Source organism: Vigna unguiculata, chromosome 6 (assembly GCF_004118075.2).
Source record: "Vigna unguiculata cultivar IT97K-499-35 chromosome 6, ASM411807v1, whole genome shotgun sequence".
In the NCBI taxonomy this organism is placed as follows: domain Eukaryota; kingdom Viridiplantae; phylum Streptophyta; class Magnoliopsida; order Fabales; family Fabaceae; genus Vigna; species Vigna unguiculata.
In genome coordinates, this window is record NC_040284.1 from 26,726,340 (window position 1) to 26,742,524 (window position 16,185).

General features: G+C 34.3%; 1 protein-coding gene across 1 annotated transcript; it reads right to left on the reverse strand.

The window, feature by feature from the left end:
* Positions 1-247: 247 nt before the first annotated feature.
* Positions 248-10,991, reverse strand: LOC114187743 (30-kDa cleavage and polyadenylation specificity factor 30). The gene is made up of 7 exons (XM_028076096.1): positions 10,455-10,991; positions 9,710-10,096; positions 6,441-6,603; positions 5,234-5,344; positions 3,310-3,378; positions 2,384-2,470; positions 248-1,459 (listed from the first exon to the last, which is right to left on the reverse strand). Exons 1-7 carry the CDS (start codon positions 10,838-10,840, stop codon positions 572-574), a joined length of 2,091 nt encoding a protein of 696 aa, XP_027931897.1. The 5' UTR covers positions 10,841-10,991; the 3' UTR covers positions 248-571.
* Positions 10,992-16,185: the final 5,194 nt, after the last annotated feature.

Genomic DNA, 16,185 nt, shown 5'->3' on the forward strand with positions numbered 1-16,185 from the left:
ATAAGCATTGGGTTTGAACAGTGGAGTGCATTTTTGCAGGAACCAAACTAAACTAACCCAAAAAAAGTATATTCAATTAGTTTGTACGAATACTATATCTCAAATCCTTCATAATTAACTTTTAAATCAAAAACGGATTAGTGAGGTAAAACCATCACGAATCCATCTTTACACCTATTAAATTTCCATTTCTTTTTCACTCCAAAATGATTTCAGGAAAGCATTTTCACTGAACCCTGTTAGAATATTTATAGACTAAAAAAATTGAGTTTATACAAAACTGCTGTTAGCCACTCAGAATTGAATTTTAATCAGTGAGTGACCCAGTGCCATACGATTCCTTTACAAATACATGTAGGTGTACATTCACCAAGCATACTAAAGTACCATCTTGATTCTGATACGTTTAAATACTAAATATCCAATGAACCATATGTAAAAATTATATGATCAGTGAACAGAATTTCAAATATTTTCTGAAACAAAGCAATCTATGAAACAAAGCATTGGAAACTTGCATCCTGGTTAGTGGATCATGAATATGGAGTGCTTGGTGAAAGCATAAGGTAAGCTAATGATTGTAGTTTGTATTGACATCTTCTGGGCCTCGCCTTTTCTTTTTCCCTTCGCCATGCCTTGACCTCCTAGGTGCTTCATCCTCACTTTCACTGTCATCATTCCGGAAGTTGTTCACAGCAGGATGATCATCCTGGTTGCCTTTGTATCCTTGCTGATACTGCATCTCATCATCAGGTGCACCACTTTGACTCAGCATGTCTTGACTCTTACCCTGCTCTGATCCCGAACCATACCTATCATTTCTATCACTAACTCTTTGATCTCTTTTGGCAAGACGGTTTGTGTTCTGAGGTAGGGGTGGAGGTGGCGGAAACATTGGAGCCATATTAACCGGCCTGCCACCTCTCGGTGGATTTGCCCCTGCAACCCCCATTCCCCCCATGAAGGGACCACGTCCAGGATTCATCATCATCCCAAACCCACCACCCGGAAACATCCCTGGTTGAGAAGGTCGCCCACGAAACATCATGGCGGCCGGGGGACCTCCAAAATCACCAGAGAACCTGGGACCGTATGGTGCGAAAGCACGCGGTCCCACACCAAAAAGATCTGGCATACCAAAACCATCAGGTGCAACTGGCCCATAGGATAACCCATCACCCATCATTACAGGGTTAAAGCCCTGCATTCCAGGCATGGGTCGGGCTCCACGCCCAAGAGGCATATGAGGTGGCCACATCATTCCTCTGCCCCTACCCCTGCCTTGACCAGCTGGCCCTACACCATGACCAAAGCTCTCCTCTTCTTCGTCACTTTCTTCCTCTTCCTCTTCTTCATTGTCTTCAAATGGAACAATATCTGGATTTTCTCCTCCGTTATCTGGATTCACTCCCTTTGCCTTTTCTTCTTCCCGTTTAGACTCGGCTGCAACTGAAACGGCCTGTAAATACGAAAGAGCTGAGATTAATCCAATTCTTAAAACGCCTCAGTTCAACACTGCTGGTTATGTTTCGCGCATCCATCCACTCTAAAATGACTACTGAAGTCCTAAAATAGCATTCAGCTAGTGCCTCCATTTGGAGAAATTCAGTATATGCACCCAGTCGAAATCTTTATAATTATATGAACTTGTAATAAAGATTCGTAAGACTGCGAAAGCCTAAAAAGTAACTTAGCCTATTAATTATTTAGTCTGATCGAAAAAATTTAGATTTTACTCTCTTTTTTACCTTTACCTTATGTCTATCTGATCCTTAAAAATTTCAACCCGAGAAGTATAGAAAAGAATAATTGATTCACAAGAACTTAAGAAAGCTTCCCAATATAATGTTATGCTACAAAAGGTTGCCATGACACTTCTAATTAAGGTTAGTATTTCGACTTGAGTGTTGACCAATATCTCTGAGAGATTAGCTAACGATTAAAGAGATTCAGGATAATAACTCGCACATAAAATCTTCTTTTCCTAAATTTCCTTATAAAAAGGTTGTTCACTATAGATTTCTGAATTACAAGGTTATATAGTCAAACTAAGATACCTACGAGAAGTTACACTCATCATTATGTTATTAGCTCCATCCCGCTCTCTTATAAACGTGTGCACACACTATCAAGGATTGACAACTTAGACAAAAAGTGATCATCGTAGCATCTTTTAAGTTTGAACCATGTTTAACAACATAAGATCCTTGGTACCAACCTACAATCATGTCTAAAAATTTCTTATTACCAAGAACGTTCCATTTTATACAAGGTAAAACAAATATCACACTATTTTGCCCTTCTCCCATTTTTAAATCATGATTATTACCTATTGGTTTCTATTCTCAAAAAAAAAAAAACGATGATTCATAGGAGAATATACCATAAGTTCACCATCTGGCTCAAGATAAAGCAACGATGCCAGTTGCTCTCCAATAGAGGGCTCCAGCTCCTGACAATCCCTACTTATCTGCAATTGAATACACAGAATGTTTAATACTAGTCATGAACAAACTCCCCCACAAACTTAATTTGTTAAGTGAAAGCTCAAAAAGTGAATTGGTGGTATAGTTTTGTGAATAAACATAACAAAAAACAAGGAAAACAACCTGATACATATATAGTGCTGAAATATGTGGGCACACATGGATCAATGATTTAAAAATATATTCCACTTTCAGAATACAGAAAAAGAAACGTCTACACTCAATAAAACATCAAATAGCTTTGAGCAGCCATAAATTTCAGGACATGCCAAAAATGGTCTATTCTTGGTCTTGTTACATATCAATATCACTTCCTGTGTTGTGGCTCTATAAAGATTTAACCTAAAGATTAATAGCCAATTTTAGTTTCCACAATCAGCATGCATCTAGTGTGACTGGAAACAGTAGCCAAGTAAATCAACCTTCATTTATTAGATGTCAAGCAGTTAACCATTATATCATAACAAATGGTCAAAAGTGCCATAAGACTACATCTATCATGTATTATACTTGGTAAACCTATTCCCTAATAAGCGGTGATGCAGAAATAGCAACTAAAAAACCAAGGTAGAAAAAGATAAAAAGTTGAATGATAAAAGATGAAATTCAAAGTATAGAGTAAGGTAGAGGTAGACCAATTAACATTTTCATAAGGATCACATCCACACTTAGATGGATCAAATTCTGGCATGAAGTAGTTTCAAAACACAACTATTTTCTATATAAGAACCACTCAAAAGGTTTCATACCAAGTCAAGAGTAAAGCAAGAAAACAACTATCATCAAGCTACAAATTAAATCATAGAAATGGCAAAGATAATACCTTCACTGGTAAGTTTTCATTGTATGGATTTCTTAAATGACGAGTTTTGTGGAAAGACAGTTCACATAACTGCAAATAAGAAATGCAGTTAGACAGATTTAATGTACAGAAAATTATCATATATCATTAAGCAATTTCGATACTGGTTGATGCACAAATCTCTCCCAGTAGCTGAAGCTCAGAGACAACCATCAACAAAGGCAACTTCAGTAAACAATGAAAAAGAAAAATATATGTTGGTTAGTTAGACAGCTCACAGCTACTTAAGTCTTAGGAGTTATTGGACAATTGTTTCTTTTTCACCCATTTTCTTTTACAGCCCAAGAAATACAAACACAAAAACGGAATTCCTCAAAAATAACAAAACCAAACTTCTTTTTCTTCATTTTTGGTGAAAGGTTGAACCTTATTTTTCAACTGTGCAACTGAGAAATCTTAAAATCTCAAATGGAAGATATCATTGATGCTCAATAATAACCACAGACAACAAAGTTGTGGATGATCAATTTGTGGTTAGAGAATGAACTGATATTGTATGTCCAATTTGATAAAGGTTTGAATGTTTGGAAGATGAATGGAAGGGGAGAAATTTGAAATCATGATAATAAAATTGCAGCATCTGCTGGTTAGAATATGAAAATAATGGGTGCAAGATCTCAGATAAGTTGTGTAGTAACTTTTTTCTCTTATTGTGTATTTCAGAACCTTGCCACAACAAAGATTATTTTAATTGCTAAGGAGCAATGGTCAGTTGTATATGTTGGAATCCAAGGACGAAAACAAAATAAAGATCATATAAGCCAACAAGTAATACTAGAAACATGGACAAATTCCCAAGTATGGCTTCATAATAGAAGTCTCGCACATCCCTCATTCAACCATACCAAATCCTTGTTTTCTCATTTGTTTACTAAAGAGTTTATTGAGTCTTTCTAATCTAATCTTTGTCAACTGTGAAATAATCTCCATGTATCCTATCTCACGTGGTAAAAAGAGTATTTTCCCGTTTGACCTAAGTCAGTTTGATTTTTCGGAATTTGTTTGTTTAAGAATATATTTCTAGAGAAAAATGGTTTGTTACTCTTATTGATGAATGTACCTATGTCACATGGACACACATTATGAAAAGTAATGAGATCTTTCAAATCTTTTCTTAATTTTTTTTTTTTTTGTCTTCCAAAATCAATTTGACAAAAAATGTCAAAAGAATTAGGTATGATAAGGGTACTCTATATGTGAATCATGAATTCTCTAAATTTGTCTCATAATAGTATTGTTTATGAACTAATATGAAACAGGGTTGTAAAAAGGAAGAATTGTCGTCTTACAAAAGTAGTTAGAGCCCTCCTTTCAAAAGTAGTACAATAGCCATCCCATATGCCTTCACAAAGGAGCGCCTCATGGAAAGGACACACTAGTTTTTTTATCTTTTATTCTCTCCCATGTTCCCACTTCCTAGTTTCCTTAATTTGTTGATTCAAACCCAATTAGGAATTGATTCTGTTATTTATCCCATTCTCTTGAATGTAAATATTGTACAAACCATTCATGTTACATCAATAAATATATTCAGATCAAGTATTGAAGTTTTTGAATTCCATTTCAAATAGATGCTATTATTACTCCACAAAATCTTACGTATTGCACCTCTAACTTTAAATAGTCATCAATCAGGAGTCTCTCCAGATTGTACAGGCAACTCCTCACCATAATGGATAAAGGGAACACCCCAAATATTATAAACTGAATAGTGACTAAAAATCCAACGTAATAAATTTTAAAATTTCCCCTGAACAGCAATTTGAAATTTGAATTTCCCTTTTGCAACGGACCTATTTAAGTATGCTTAGGGTGATTTTACCAAAGACTATTGCTATCCCTTGAAAAAATTAACGTATGGAAGTTGTTAAAGGAGGTTTTGTACCTTCAACCATTTAACTGAGAAGTTTCGCCCATAATGTGCAGTTCCATGAGCATATTTCCAGTTACCCCCAGCAACAGAACCACCAATTCTAGATGTCATCTTTGCACAACCCTGCCAAAACACAGGTAACTTCAGGTTCAGGAAATTGGCCACAGTCACAGAAAAGCCATGAAAGGGTTCTTTTTCATTTTATATTTCATAAATGAAAACTATTAAGGGCTGACAGGAAGCATTCGATGATCACAGTGGATTAAGTAATCTACTAGGTAAACATAATGCAGATTGGAAAATTATAATTGTAAGACTATTCCTCTTGTGGAATTAAATCATCAGTAAAAGACCAATTAGCAAGCAATCAATAATATAAAATTAGTTGGGTTAATTCATTTCTTCATGCCTAAGCAAATTTAAGCATCACAACAAAATCAAAGAAAGAGTATCAATTATCTCTCAATTTCTCCAACTAATCCATTATGATTAACTTATCTCCCGTATTTAAATTACAGTTTTACAGGTTAATTGGATTCTGATATGGAACTGTTACGATATGTTTCAAGAAACAAATAATAGATATATAAAGAAGAAAAAACATGCTAGACAAAGAACATGGTTGATTATATGTCAAATAAAACTACAAAAATAGAGAAAGAGCTGTGATTTTTATTGTTGGTTTGTCTGCTAAAACAAAAACTAGCAATTTATATAAAAAATAGTACAAGTGATAGCAGCTTCTAAAATCACTCTTTGATCTACTTCTCAAAGTCTTCCAATAAAAAAAATAATACCTTATATACAATGCATATGATACACAAGAGAACTTGATATGCCATTGAAAATTTTTGGGATAAAAAAGCCAACAGCAGAGCATGATATGCAAAATTAAACAACCTGTGATTAAACATACGACTTTTGAAGTTTCTATTAATTAAAAAGCAGTACCAATCTCACCAACAGTGTCATGGAAGTACTTATATTAAGAGGCCGTGTTGAAGATTTAAAACATGGGTGCCAGAAAGATAGTATGGCTCAATCACCATATTAAATGTGAAATATCATGAACATTGATAAGTTATTTCTTAGCCAAGGATTGAGCCTATAGTAAGCCTGTAAAGCTGAATACCAGTCAATTGGCTAGAAAATAGATCATGGCCTAAATCCATAAAGTTTAACAAACCTAGCCAAGTGGTGAGCTCAACACAAAACATACCTGGAAATGTCTAGTACGGTTGACTGAGAAAATCAATATCACATTTTCCACAGAGTCAAATGCTTCATTTAGTTTGGATTCATTGCTCCTTTGAGTTGCCCATACTCCTTGTTGTACAGATAACTCCAAATTTTCACGATTGCAACTTTTAACAATAAAATACCTAAGGTTTTGGTTGGAAAGTATATTAGAGCAATTCGCACCAGTGAGAAAATATTCATTCAACTAAAGCAACACTTTATAGGATTAAACACTCAATTTGAAGGTGGTGAACCCCTCATGAAACTTATCCATCGTTTAACTTCCAAAGACTATCATAATGTATCAATCTCATTTCAGTAATTGGCGCTTGATTAAAATCACCCATCAGATAATGCTAGTTTAGACTCAGAGGATCAATACCATAACTTTACTTGAATAACAGAGACAACACAATAACAAGTTAAGAAAACAGAGATCTCTGACCTTTTAATGTCAAACCATTTAATATATATATATATATATATATAAACTAGCTTCTCTCCAGCAATAAGTCATGACTACAAATCAGGACAGTATTCAACTATAAGGAATGAAGTACAGCTCCTTACAACAGAAAAATTCTCTGTAAACGTAAAGCCAATAGTAGAAACAGCAAACCACCCTAAACACAGCTGAAAAAAGTAAAGAGTGTTGAATGTTCAGACCTCAACATGAGAGGAGTGTTGGTGATCCTAGTAGTGGTTGTTGGACCTATTGAATTACCCACTATTGAACCATCTATAGAAGTCAAACTTTAAACTTGCGATGCCTAGTTCCCAACATAAGGGGGATGTGTTAGAGATCCCAAATAAGTAATACGACCAAAATAGTGTAAATAAGTAATCTTAGAATTGAACAAAGGTCCTAATTCAATCCCAAAATATTGGCTTGTGAAATGATGATTGCCCAAGCTTTGTAATTACAGCAGTCCTCAGAGAGGTTGCAACTAAGGTGGCCTAGTAGATATTGCATTAAGGCAGCTTAGGGTAATTGCAACTTAGCCAACATTCCAACACTCCCCACCACACTCTTAGCTACAACCTTTCATTCTGGTAATAAAGATGGCTCAACAATGGATCTAAGATAGGCATCAATACAAAAGGGGCATACCCCTCCTCCTCTTCTCCTTCAAAAAAGCTATTGTCAAAATTAAGTAATTATTCAAACCCAAAATTAAAGCTATCAAATTGCATTTCGTTCTCAACCCCATATTGAATCTTCTCTTTTTGCCCCTCCCTCCTTTTGGGGCTGAAGTTTCACCAGGACTTTTCTTAGAAGCTAGGGAAGATCCAATAACAATACTACCACTTAACTCTTGCTTTCTTTTACTGTTTGCATTTCTCCTTCTATAAATTCCTGGTAATCCAACTACCTGAGAAATAGTTGCTCAATTAAGAGCGGGATCATCATAAAAAGCCTACTCATTTCCCTATCTTCATAAACATTATCATCATCCCATCCACTTGTCCCATTAACCACTCATTTCACTCACCAATGTCATTCAATAGAATAGGGTCCATGTCATCTCCAATATTGTATCTTTGAGATAGTTGTTGCTATACTTTATGCAAACCAAATCATGCAACTTTTTTATGGTCAAGTCTATTCCTCTTTTTTGAATGAATTTGTATTATGAATAAATTATATGTTAATTAATTTCATCCTACTTTGTACAAAATAAATTAATAGTGAAATAAGTCACATCATGAACAACAATTTTTACTTGTTCAAATGCACTAAAAACTGCATTCCCGCTCCCAATGAGCTAGATACTAAGCTTAAAATCTTGATTGCTAGCTTTTACAAGTTTGGAGTTTTGTGACCATAATTCCTTCATGGTCACTCCAAACTACCACTCCGTGATGCCCAACATAGTTATTATGAGTCATAATGCAAAACCGATTCACCGCCGTCATGTTTTGGTGGCCAATGGAAATTCTGCCACCAAAATCCACCATGGTCGGTTTTTGATAACACTGAACCTTGTCTCTAGCCAATATGAGACACAATCAGCCTTTCCCCTATCAAAATGAGGATGCATGAGGCTGCAAAATAAGGCAAACCAAGGTTCCACAATTAAGAGGATACTCTAGCACTCATCAACCACCACCAACCATTCACACTGACTCCCTCTAAATGATGAGGTTCGTCAGGCCTTCAATTCCCCATTAGTTTTGTTGTATAAACTAAAAACTCTTTTTTGGTCTCTCTCATTCCCCATCTATTGGCTCTTGAGTTCTTGACTCTAGGGCTACTCATTAGATTACTGGTAACAAGTCTCTTTTATCTAACCTTTCCCTTCTGGTATTTTACCTTGCTACCATGGCTAAAAGGCTGGCTTCTAGGCACAGTTTAATTAGGAACACTTCTGACTCACCTCTACTAACCCCAACTTATTGGTCTCTTCCAGCCCTCTCAGCAAATACACAAATTTAGTGATGCCTCATATATCTTCTGAGTGTAGAGCAAAAGAAAAACTAGAGTAAAAAAATAGGAATACAAGAGAACTCTCCTCGTTCTGTCCAAGGCCATTAACCCAAAATCACCAAATGCCACCCTCACTTTCCAGCCTATCCTCTATGTGATTTTCCCCAGCATTTTTATTCCTGCACTTCTCCAATTCCTGTTGCCAGTTGTCCAGTTTGTTTGCCATTACCCTCTCTCCCAAACAATTTCTCCCTTCTATCGTTGTATTTCCATCTGTGTCTCTTTTTCTCTCCTCCTTCTTTCAACAGGCCTTCACTACTCTCAGGTACATCTTTCTGTTTCTTTGTATATAACTTGCGTGAATGGCAATCATTTTTTTTTCAGGCAATAAAAAACACTATCCCCTGACCAGTTTTAACATTCAGTAGTGAAGAACTTGAAGCTTACCCTATTTGATTATTACATTTCCAAGACGGACTAGAAACTAGAAAGATGACTTTATACAGTTTACAATTAAGTTTAAAAACTTGGAAAATCAATAAGTGGCAAAAGAAAGTGGAAAATAAAAGAAATATACTAAAACGAATATGCATTAAGTGTAACCAGCCAATATTGTACAGCGTGAAATGTATGTGTTGGCTGCCAAGTAAATGGCAGTAAATTTAAGAAAAAACTAGCTACAGAAGGCAAATAATAGTATTATCCCCCAAACGGAAAAAAACACTTAAAAATTGTACCTTGCTTATAGTATTTATGTAACAGTAAGCATACTCAAAATATTTTACATAGGTTGACTGAAAACTACAAGACCCTGAACACACCTAGATATTCCTTGAGGTAAAGGGGTAGCAGATCTACTGGCTTGATTAGGCTGGCCATTAGCAACATTTTGCATTTGGCTCTGGCTGACCTGCTGCTGAGACTGTTGAACTGGTTGCTGTGGCTGGGCATTTCCCGACTCTGCTGGTAATGGTTTTCCAGCCACCACTTGATTTGTAGAATTAGTTCCTTGAGGAAGCTGGGATTTTTCAGCTTGTTGGGCATAGCTAGAACCCCTTTGTTGGAAAAATTTGTTAGATGAATTATAATTGTAGGAATATAAATGTTGGATCTTCTGAAGGACCTCTTCAACAGGAGGTGGAGGTCCAGGAGATTTTGCATGCCTATATCGGCAATCAGGACCATTAGGACAAAATCCCAACTTGTACCTACAGATGCAAAGTTTTAAAATTAGAAGCATATACAATCTTATCTTACGCAAAGAAATTAAAGTAATAAACAATTGAACTCAACAAACATAGAATGAAATACATTTTCTTGACAAAAAATGAAAGTGGGGTAAATAACACAAATGAAACGTCCCCGGTTATATATTAAGCAACTTGGTAGTACGTACGTAAGATTTTCTTAAACAAAAACACTTGGGGCACAGATCCTTTACACCATAACTCACAACCCAACCACAAACAACTCAAACACATAATATGACAATATAACATTCATCACAGCCTAAATAAGAACGAACTTTACATACATATATGTACATACATATACTCATACACTTACATGTTACACTCCTTGATGTCTTCATTCGTGTGTTTATAAACGCAATCCTGTTCCCGACACTCTCCGTAGAGCCTGAAGAATCTGCACACAGGCATCCGCGCCTTGTCGTACTGGTGCAGAAAGCCGCACGCGTCGCCCTTCATGCACAGGCTGCGCAGCCAGTGCCGGCATACCGTCTGCCGGAAGCTCCGCCGGCCGGGAACGTTGACGGCTGCGGGGTCCGTTGCGGAGGGAGCCGGAGCAGGAGGGCCTCCGTTGGACACGGCGGAAGCGGCAGCGGAGGAGTCGTGTTGGACGAGCGGGCCGGAGGGAGCGGCAGCGGCGGAGGGAGCGGTGTCGAGGCCGCCCTCGAAATCGAAGCTGAGGACTCCCTCGGAATCCTCCATTGGTATTGAAGATTGGATTTGAAGCGGATTAGGGATTTGAAAGGGGCGTGTGAATATGATGCATTCAGAGACGAAGGAAGAGTAGGTCACTAGGAGAGACTGAAACGAAAAAACTCAGCTTGCTTGTTCTTGATTTTTTTTGGAGGGTGCAATTGGGTTTTTGATTATTTTGTTTTAGGTTTTTCTTGGGTACCATTTTTCTTTTCTTTTGTTTTATGTTTAATTCGTAAAATTATGATTTTAATTTATTCATTTCAAGGAACTCCTTTAAAACAGTTGGAAAAATTCAAGTTCTTAAATATAGTTTATAAATTACATTCCTTGCCGAATTGATACTTTATTGTATCACTCATCTTGAGATAAAAACATTTTGATAACTTAATTTAGTAAATATTGTTTAATTTTTAATTTTGTTTATGATTGTTATTTCCTACCTCTGTAATTAATTAAATAGGTTTTATAATATTTAAATAAATATGTTTGATAAGCAAAATAAAATAAATAAAACATAAATATGTTAGATCTAGTACTCGATTCAAGAATAAATAAATATATAAACATATTTGCATTTAAATGTGTTATCAAAATTCCATATTTTCTAAAATAATGGTAGTTAATATCTCTCTTAAAATAAATAATCGAAATTCCGGATTAGGGATGGCAACGGGGCGGGGCGGGGACGGGTTTCGCTATCCCATACCCATCCCCGCATAAAAAATTCATCCCATCCCCATACCCAAACCCAACGGGTATCAAACTTTTTTCCCATCCCCATCCTCACCGGGTAACGGGTATAATCTCGTACCCATACCCGTACCCGTGTTCTAACTACTTCAATATTAATTTTTATAAAAGAAAAAAAATTACAGTAAAGAAAACATAATATTATGAAATATTCAATATTAGGAGGATTTTCTTCGATGCCAAATACCTTAAAATAAATTATAATTGTTTATATTTTATATTAGAATACCAAATAAAATTTCATGTGAACCAAAACATTTATTAAATTTGCAAACTACAACATTGATGAACTTAGTTGATAAAATTAAAAAATATTTCAAAAAATATAAAAGGAAAACAAATATTCAAATTAAAATATATTTTAAATGTTTGTTTACTTCAATTTTTTAAATTCTAATGAATCTATTTTTTATACACTAATAAAAGTTATAATATATCACTTGATCAAAATGACACAAAGAACAAATAATAAACATAATAATAAAAGGAAAACAAATATTCAAATTAAAATATATTTTAAATGTTTGTTTACTTCAATTTTTTAAATTATAATGAATCTCTTTTTTATACACTAATAAAAGTTATAATACATCACTTGATCAAAATGACACAAAGAACAAATAATAAACATAATAATAAAATTTTGACATAGATTTTGTATCTTTTGAACTTCAATATATGTTGGATAGTGACAAAAAAATATTCATAGCAATTACATTAAATTTTTATATTGAAGTAAATAAAAGTTATTTATACAATTAAAGTGAAAAAAATTACAGTATGATTAATAGTGAGTTATAAAATAACAAATAATTAGATAGAATATATCGAAATATTATTATACATGATGAAAATAAACAATAAATAAAAATATTAAAAAACTAACAAATGTGTGTTTTAGAAATAATTTGAGAGATTATCGAAAGAAATCGTACAAAGGAAATCAAATGTATAATTAAGGTATGATAAAATGAAAAATACCTTCGAGAACTAATTATTAAATTATGTTTGAAGTGGTTAAAATTAAATAGAAATATCATTAGTGACCAAAAAATTTGTCATTAAATTACAAATAAATTAGTAATTAAATTAGTCACTAAATCAAGTACCGATTCGATCATTGAATCGGTCACTAATGTAGTCATTGATTCAGACAATAAATCAACTACTACCACCAATGACGAAAAATAAAATAGTGACTGATATGGGTTACTGACTAAATCAGTCACCATTTCATGTTTTTCTTGTAGTGAATTATCATATACTATTCCTAAATATCATTATATATATATATATATATATATATATATAATTTTAACCACTTCAAACAGAATTTAAAGTGAAAAAATTATATTATGATTAATAATAAGTTATAAAATAAAAAATAATTAGATAGAATATATCAAAATATTATTCTACATGATGAAAATAAAAACAATAAATAAAAATATTAAAAAACTAACAAATGTGTGTTTTAGAAATAATTTGAGAGACTATCGAAAAAAAACAAATCAAATGTATAACTAAGGTATAATAAGACGAAAAATATCTTAGAGAATTAAGAAAACTTTTCAAATATCAACATATATACTTAATGGTTGAAAAATAACGAAAATTATTTTAATGAAACAAAAGAGTTCTTCAAATTAAACAAAAATTAATAATAATAATAAGTAAATAATTTTTTTTATATTACCCTAAATTGAGAGTATAAACATTCTCATGTGAAAGGAAAATTTATAATAAATAAAAATATTAAAAAATAATATAAATATTCGAATGTGAGGCATAATTTTTTTTTAATTAACATACATCATTTTAACATAATTACATAAAGGTTATGATAAGATAAAAAATATATTGGAGATGAGAATGAGTTTCATGACAAATGAAATAATTAAAAGAAATAAAAAATAGAAAAAAAAATATATATATATATATATACATATACATATATATATATATATATATGTATATATATATATATAGGGGTTACTTGATTAATTGTGAATATTTTAATAATTTAAACGAGAATGAAGATATGGCGGGGACGGGTATTATGGCGGGTATATGTACATCCCCATACCCATCCCCATACCCAACTGAAAAAGTCGGGGATTCCCCATACCCATACCCATACCCAGTCAATGCGGGGATTCCCGTCAAAACGGGGACGAGTTCGGGCAATACCCACGGGGACGGGTTTATTTGCCATCTCTATTCCGGATTAAAAAAAAATAAAAGAACCAAAGTTCTATTTAAACTTGATTTTAATTATTTATAAAAATATTAAAAAACTACATAATAGAATTTATGTGAATAATAAAAAATATAAAAAAATATACTCAAATGATTGTATGAAAATAAGAAATTAATATATAATGTAAGATAATTACATATCAATTATTCTAACTTTCTCTGAGGCCTATGATTAAGTTTTATATTCATTAATTCTTATTTATAAATTAAACACCATATTAGATATATTAAAATTAACTGAAATAATAATCATATGATAATTTCAAAAATTGTAAAATTATAAATCATAAAATCATTAGTATTTGTAAGCATAGTATTAAGATTGGCAAAGTAAATTTTGGTTTAAATTTTTTATACAAATTTGCATTTACAAAAATTTATGATGCACCGATACTTTAATTTAAATCATGTATCTATATCTAACAAGTATTTATATCGGATACTTTGGAATACTTATACGATACTTATTAATAAAATATCTAATATATAAAACAATTGTATTTTTATTATGATAATAATTTAATTTTTTATATTGATAATTTTAATACATATGATTTTAATTCAAATTCACACGATAACTGTGATGCCCCTCTTTCATGACTTCATAAAAACAGGAACGCTGTCTCCATTCCTTCTCATTTTCTCACCTTTTCTGCTGTCCAAACCCCTTCCAACCTCTTTTCCATAATTCTGCTATCTCATTTTGTGCCTGATTTCGTACTCAGATTCTCGAAGGATCAGCTCAACAGGATTCCTAGCCGCTTCCTCTCTTGGCCCCCATTCTCCTAGGTAGGTTCCATCTTCATCTCAGTCCATTTCCAAACTAGAATTCACTAGTTAACCTCTGTGTTTTGGTCCTGACCGCGTAATTTTCCTTCTCCATGTCGTGGTGGTGGATTCTCCTAGGTCCAACTGAAACTTCTGCTCTCTCATAGTTTGCTTGGTTCCGCTAAATTGAATTCTTGGCAAAAAGGTAAGGGAAGCTAACTTTGTAACTCATTTTAGTGTGAATTGTGTTTGGGAGTGCTTTAATTGCATGATTGCTTGTGTAATTGATGTTTGAGACTGCTAATGTATGAAATTGAGTGGGGATGGTCTTTGAGCGAGTTTGCATGTGCAGAACAGGGAGGGTTTTCTGGTAGTTTCGCCTAGGCGAGTTGGTCTCGCCTGAGCGAAAATACCAGAAGCTCACCCCTGTCATTGTGCGAAATCTCGCCTGGGCGAGCTGGAGTCGCTTAAGCGAGATCACTTCTCGTCTAGGCGAGCCAGCTTCGCCTGAGCGAGAATTCGCCCAGAACTTCTTTTTGCCACTGTAAGGGCTCTCGCCCAGGCGAGGGCAGCCCGCCTAAGCGAGATAACCTCTCTAGCTTAGGCGAGACCCTCTAGCCTAAGCGAGATTCCCTGCAGAAGATTAGTTTTCCCACTCTTTTGATTCCTTGATGCTTGGTTGGTTGCTTTAATATGATGATGGTTGATAATGCATGTGATCCTTATGTATGTTAAACTATATGAAGGAATTGAGTGTGAACTTGATGTGAATGGAAGTATGTTAGAGTTAGGATTTCAAGGGAAATCCTAAGGAATGTGGTTTAGTAAATGTAAGGGCATGAGGACTCAGATTGGTGATATCCTGACGCTTCCAGTAACCATTAAGACTCAAGTAGAGTATGATGGATTACGTCGGGGGAAGTAGCAGGAGGTCCTGGTCTATGATTCCGATCCATCATAGAGGTGATGGGATTTACCTTGAGAGTGGTTGGGTGAATACCCCTTGTGCCTAAAGCTCTGCAGAGTTTAGGAACCATCTTGAGTGCAAGTCACCAAGAGCTCCAATGCCGCTTACATAGTCCGGATATCGAGTCTAGACTGATGTGTGGTGTTGTGGTCAGGATTAATTTGATGATTGAATCGATTGTGTAATAAAAGTTTATTTTCAATCTTAGCATAATAATTTGCATAATTTGCTTTTTGTTCAAGTTAGCTTACCCTTCTAGTGTTTATGGTGTTCTGTGTGTCTTCTACTTTTGCTATGATCGTCTTTATCGAATGGCGTGAGCAGATAAAAATACAGGCGAAGATATACCTTTCCTGGACAGGCGTTGAATGGGTTCCCAGGGCGTTTTCCGCTGTTGTAGTCACCCGTTTTCCCTAGTGAATGTTTAGGATATTTTATAACCTTTTAGTGGTGTGGACTGTACATGTGATCAGCCTATGTATTTCTTTTTGGATGACTGTATTAGATTATGCTGGCCTATGTCATCATCTGCTCTGAACTATTAAAATCTAGATGTTTTGTTTAATGGTTTAAAAGCTATAAAACGGGATGTTACAATAACAATCAT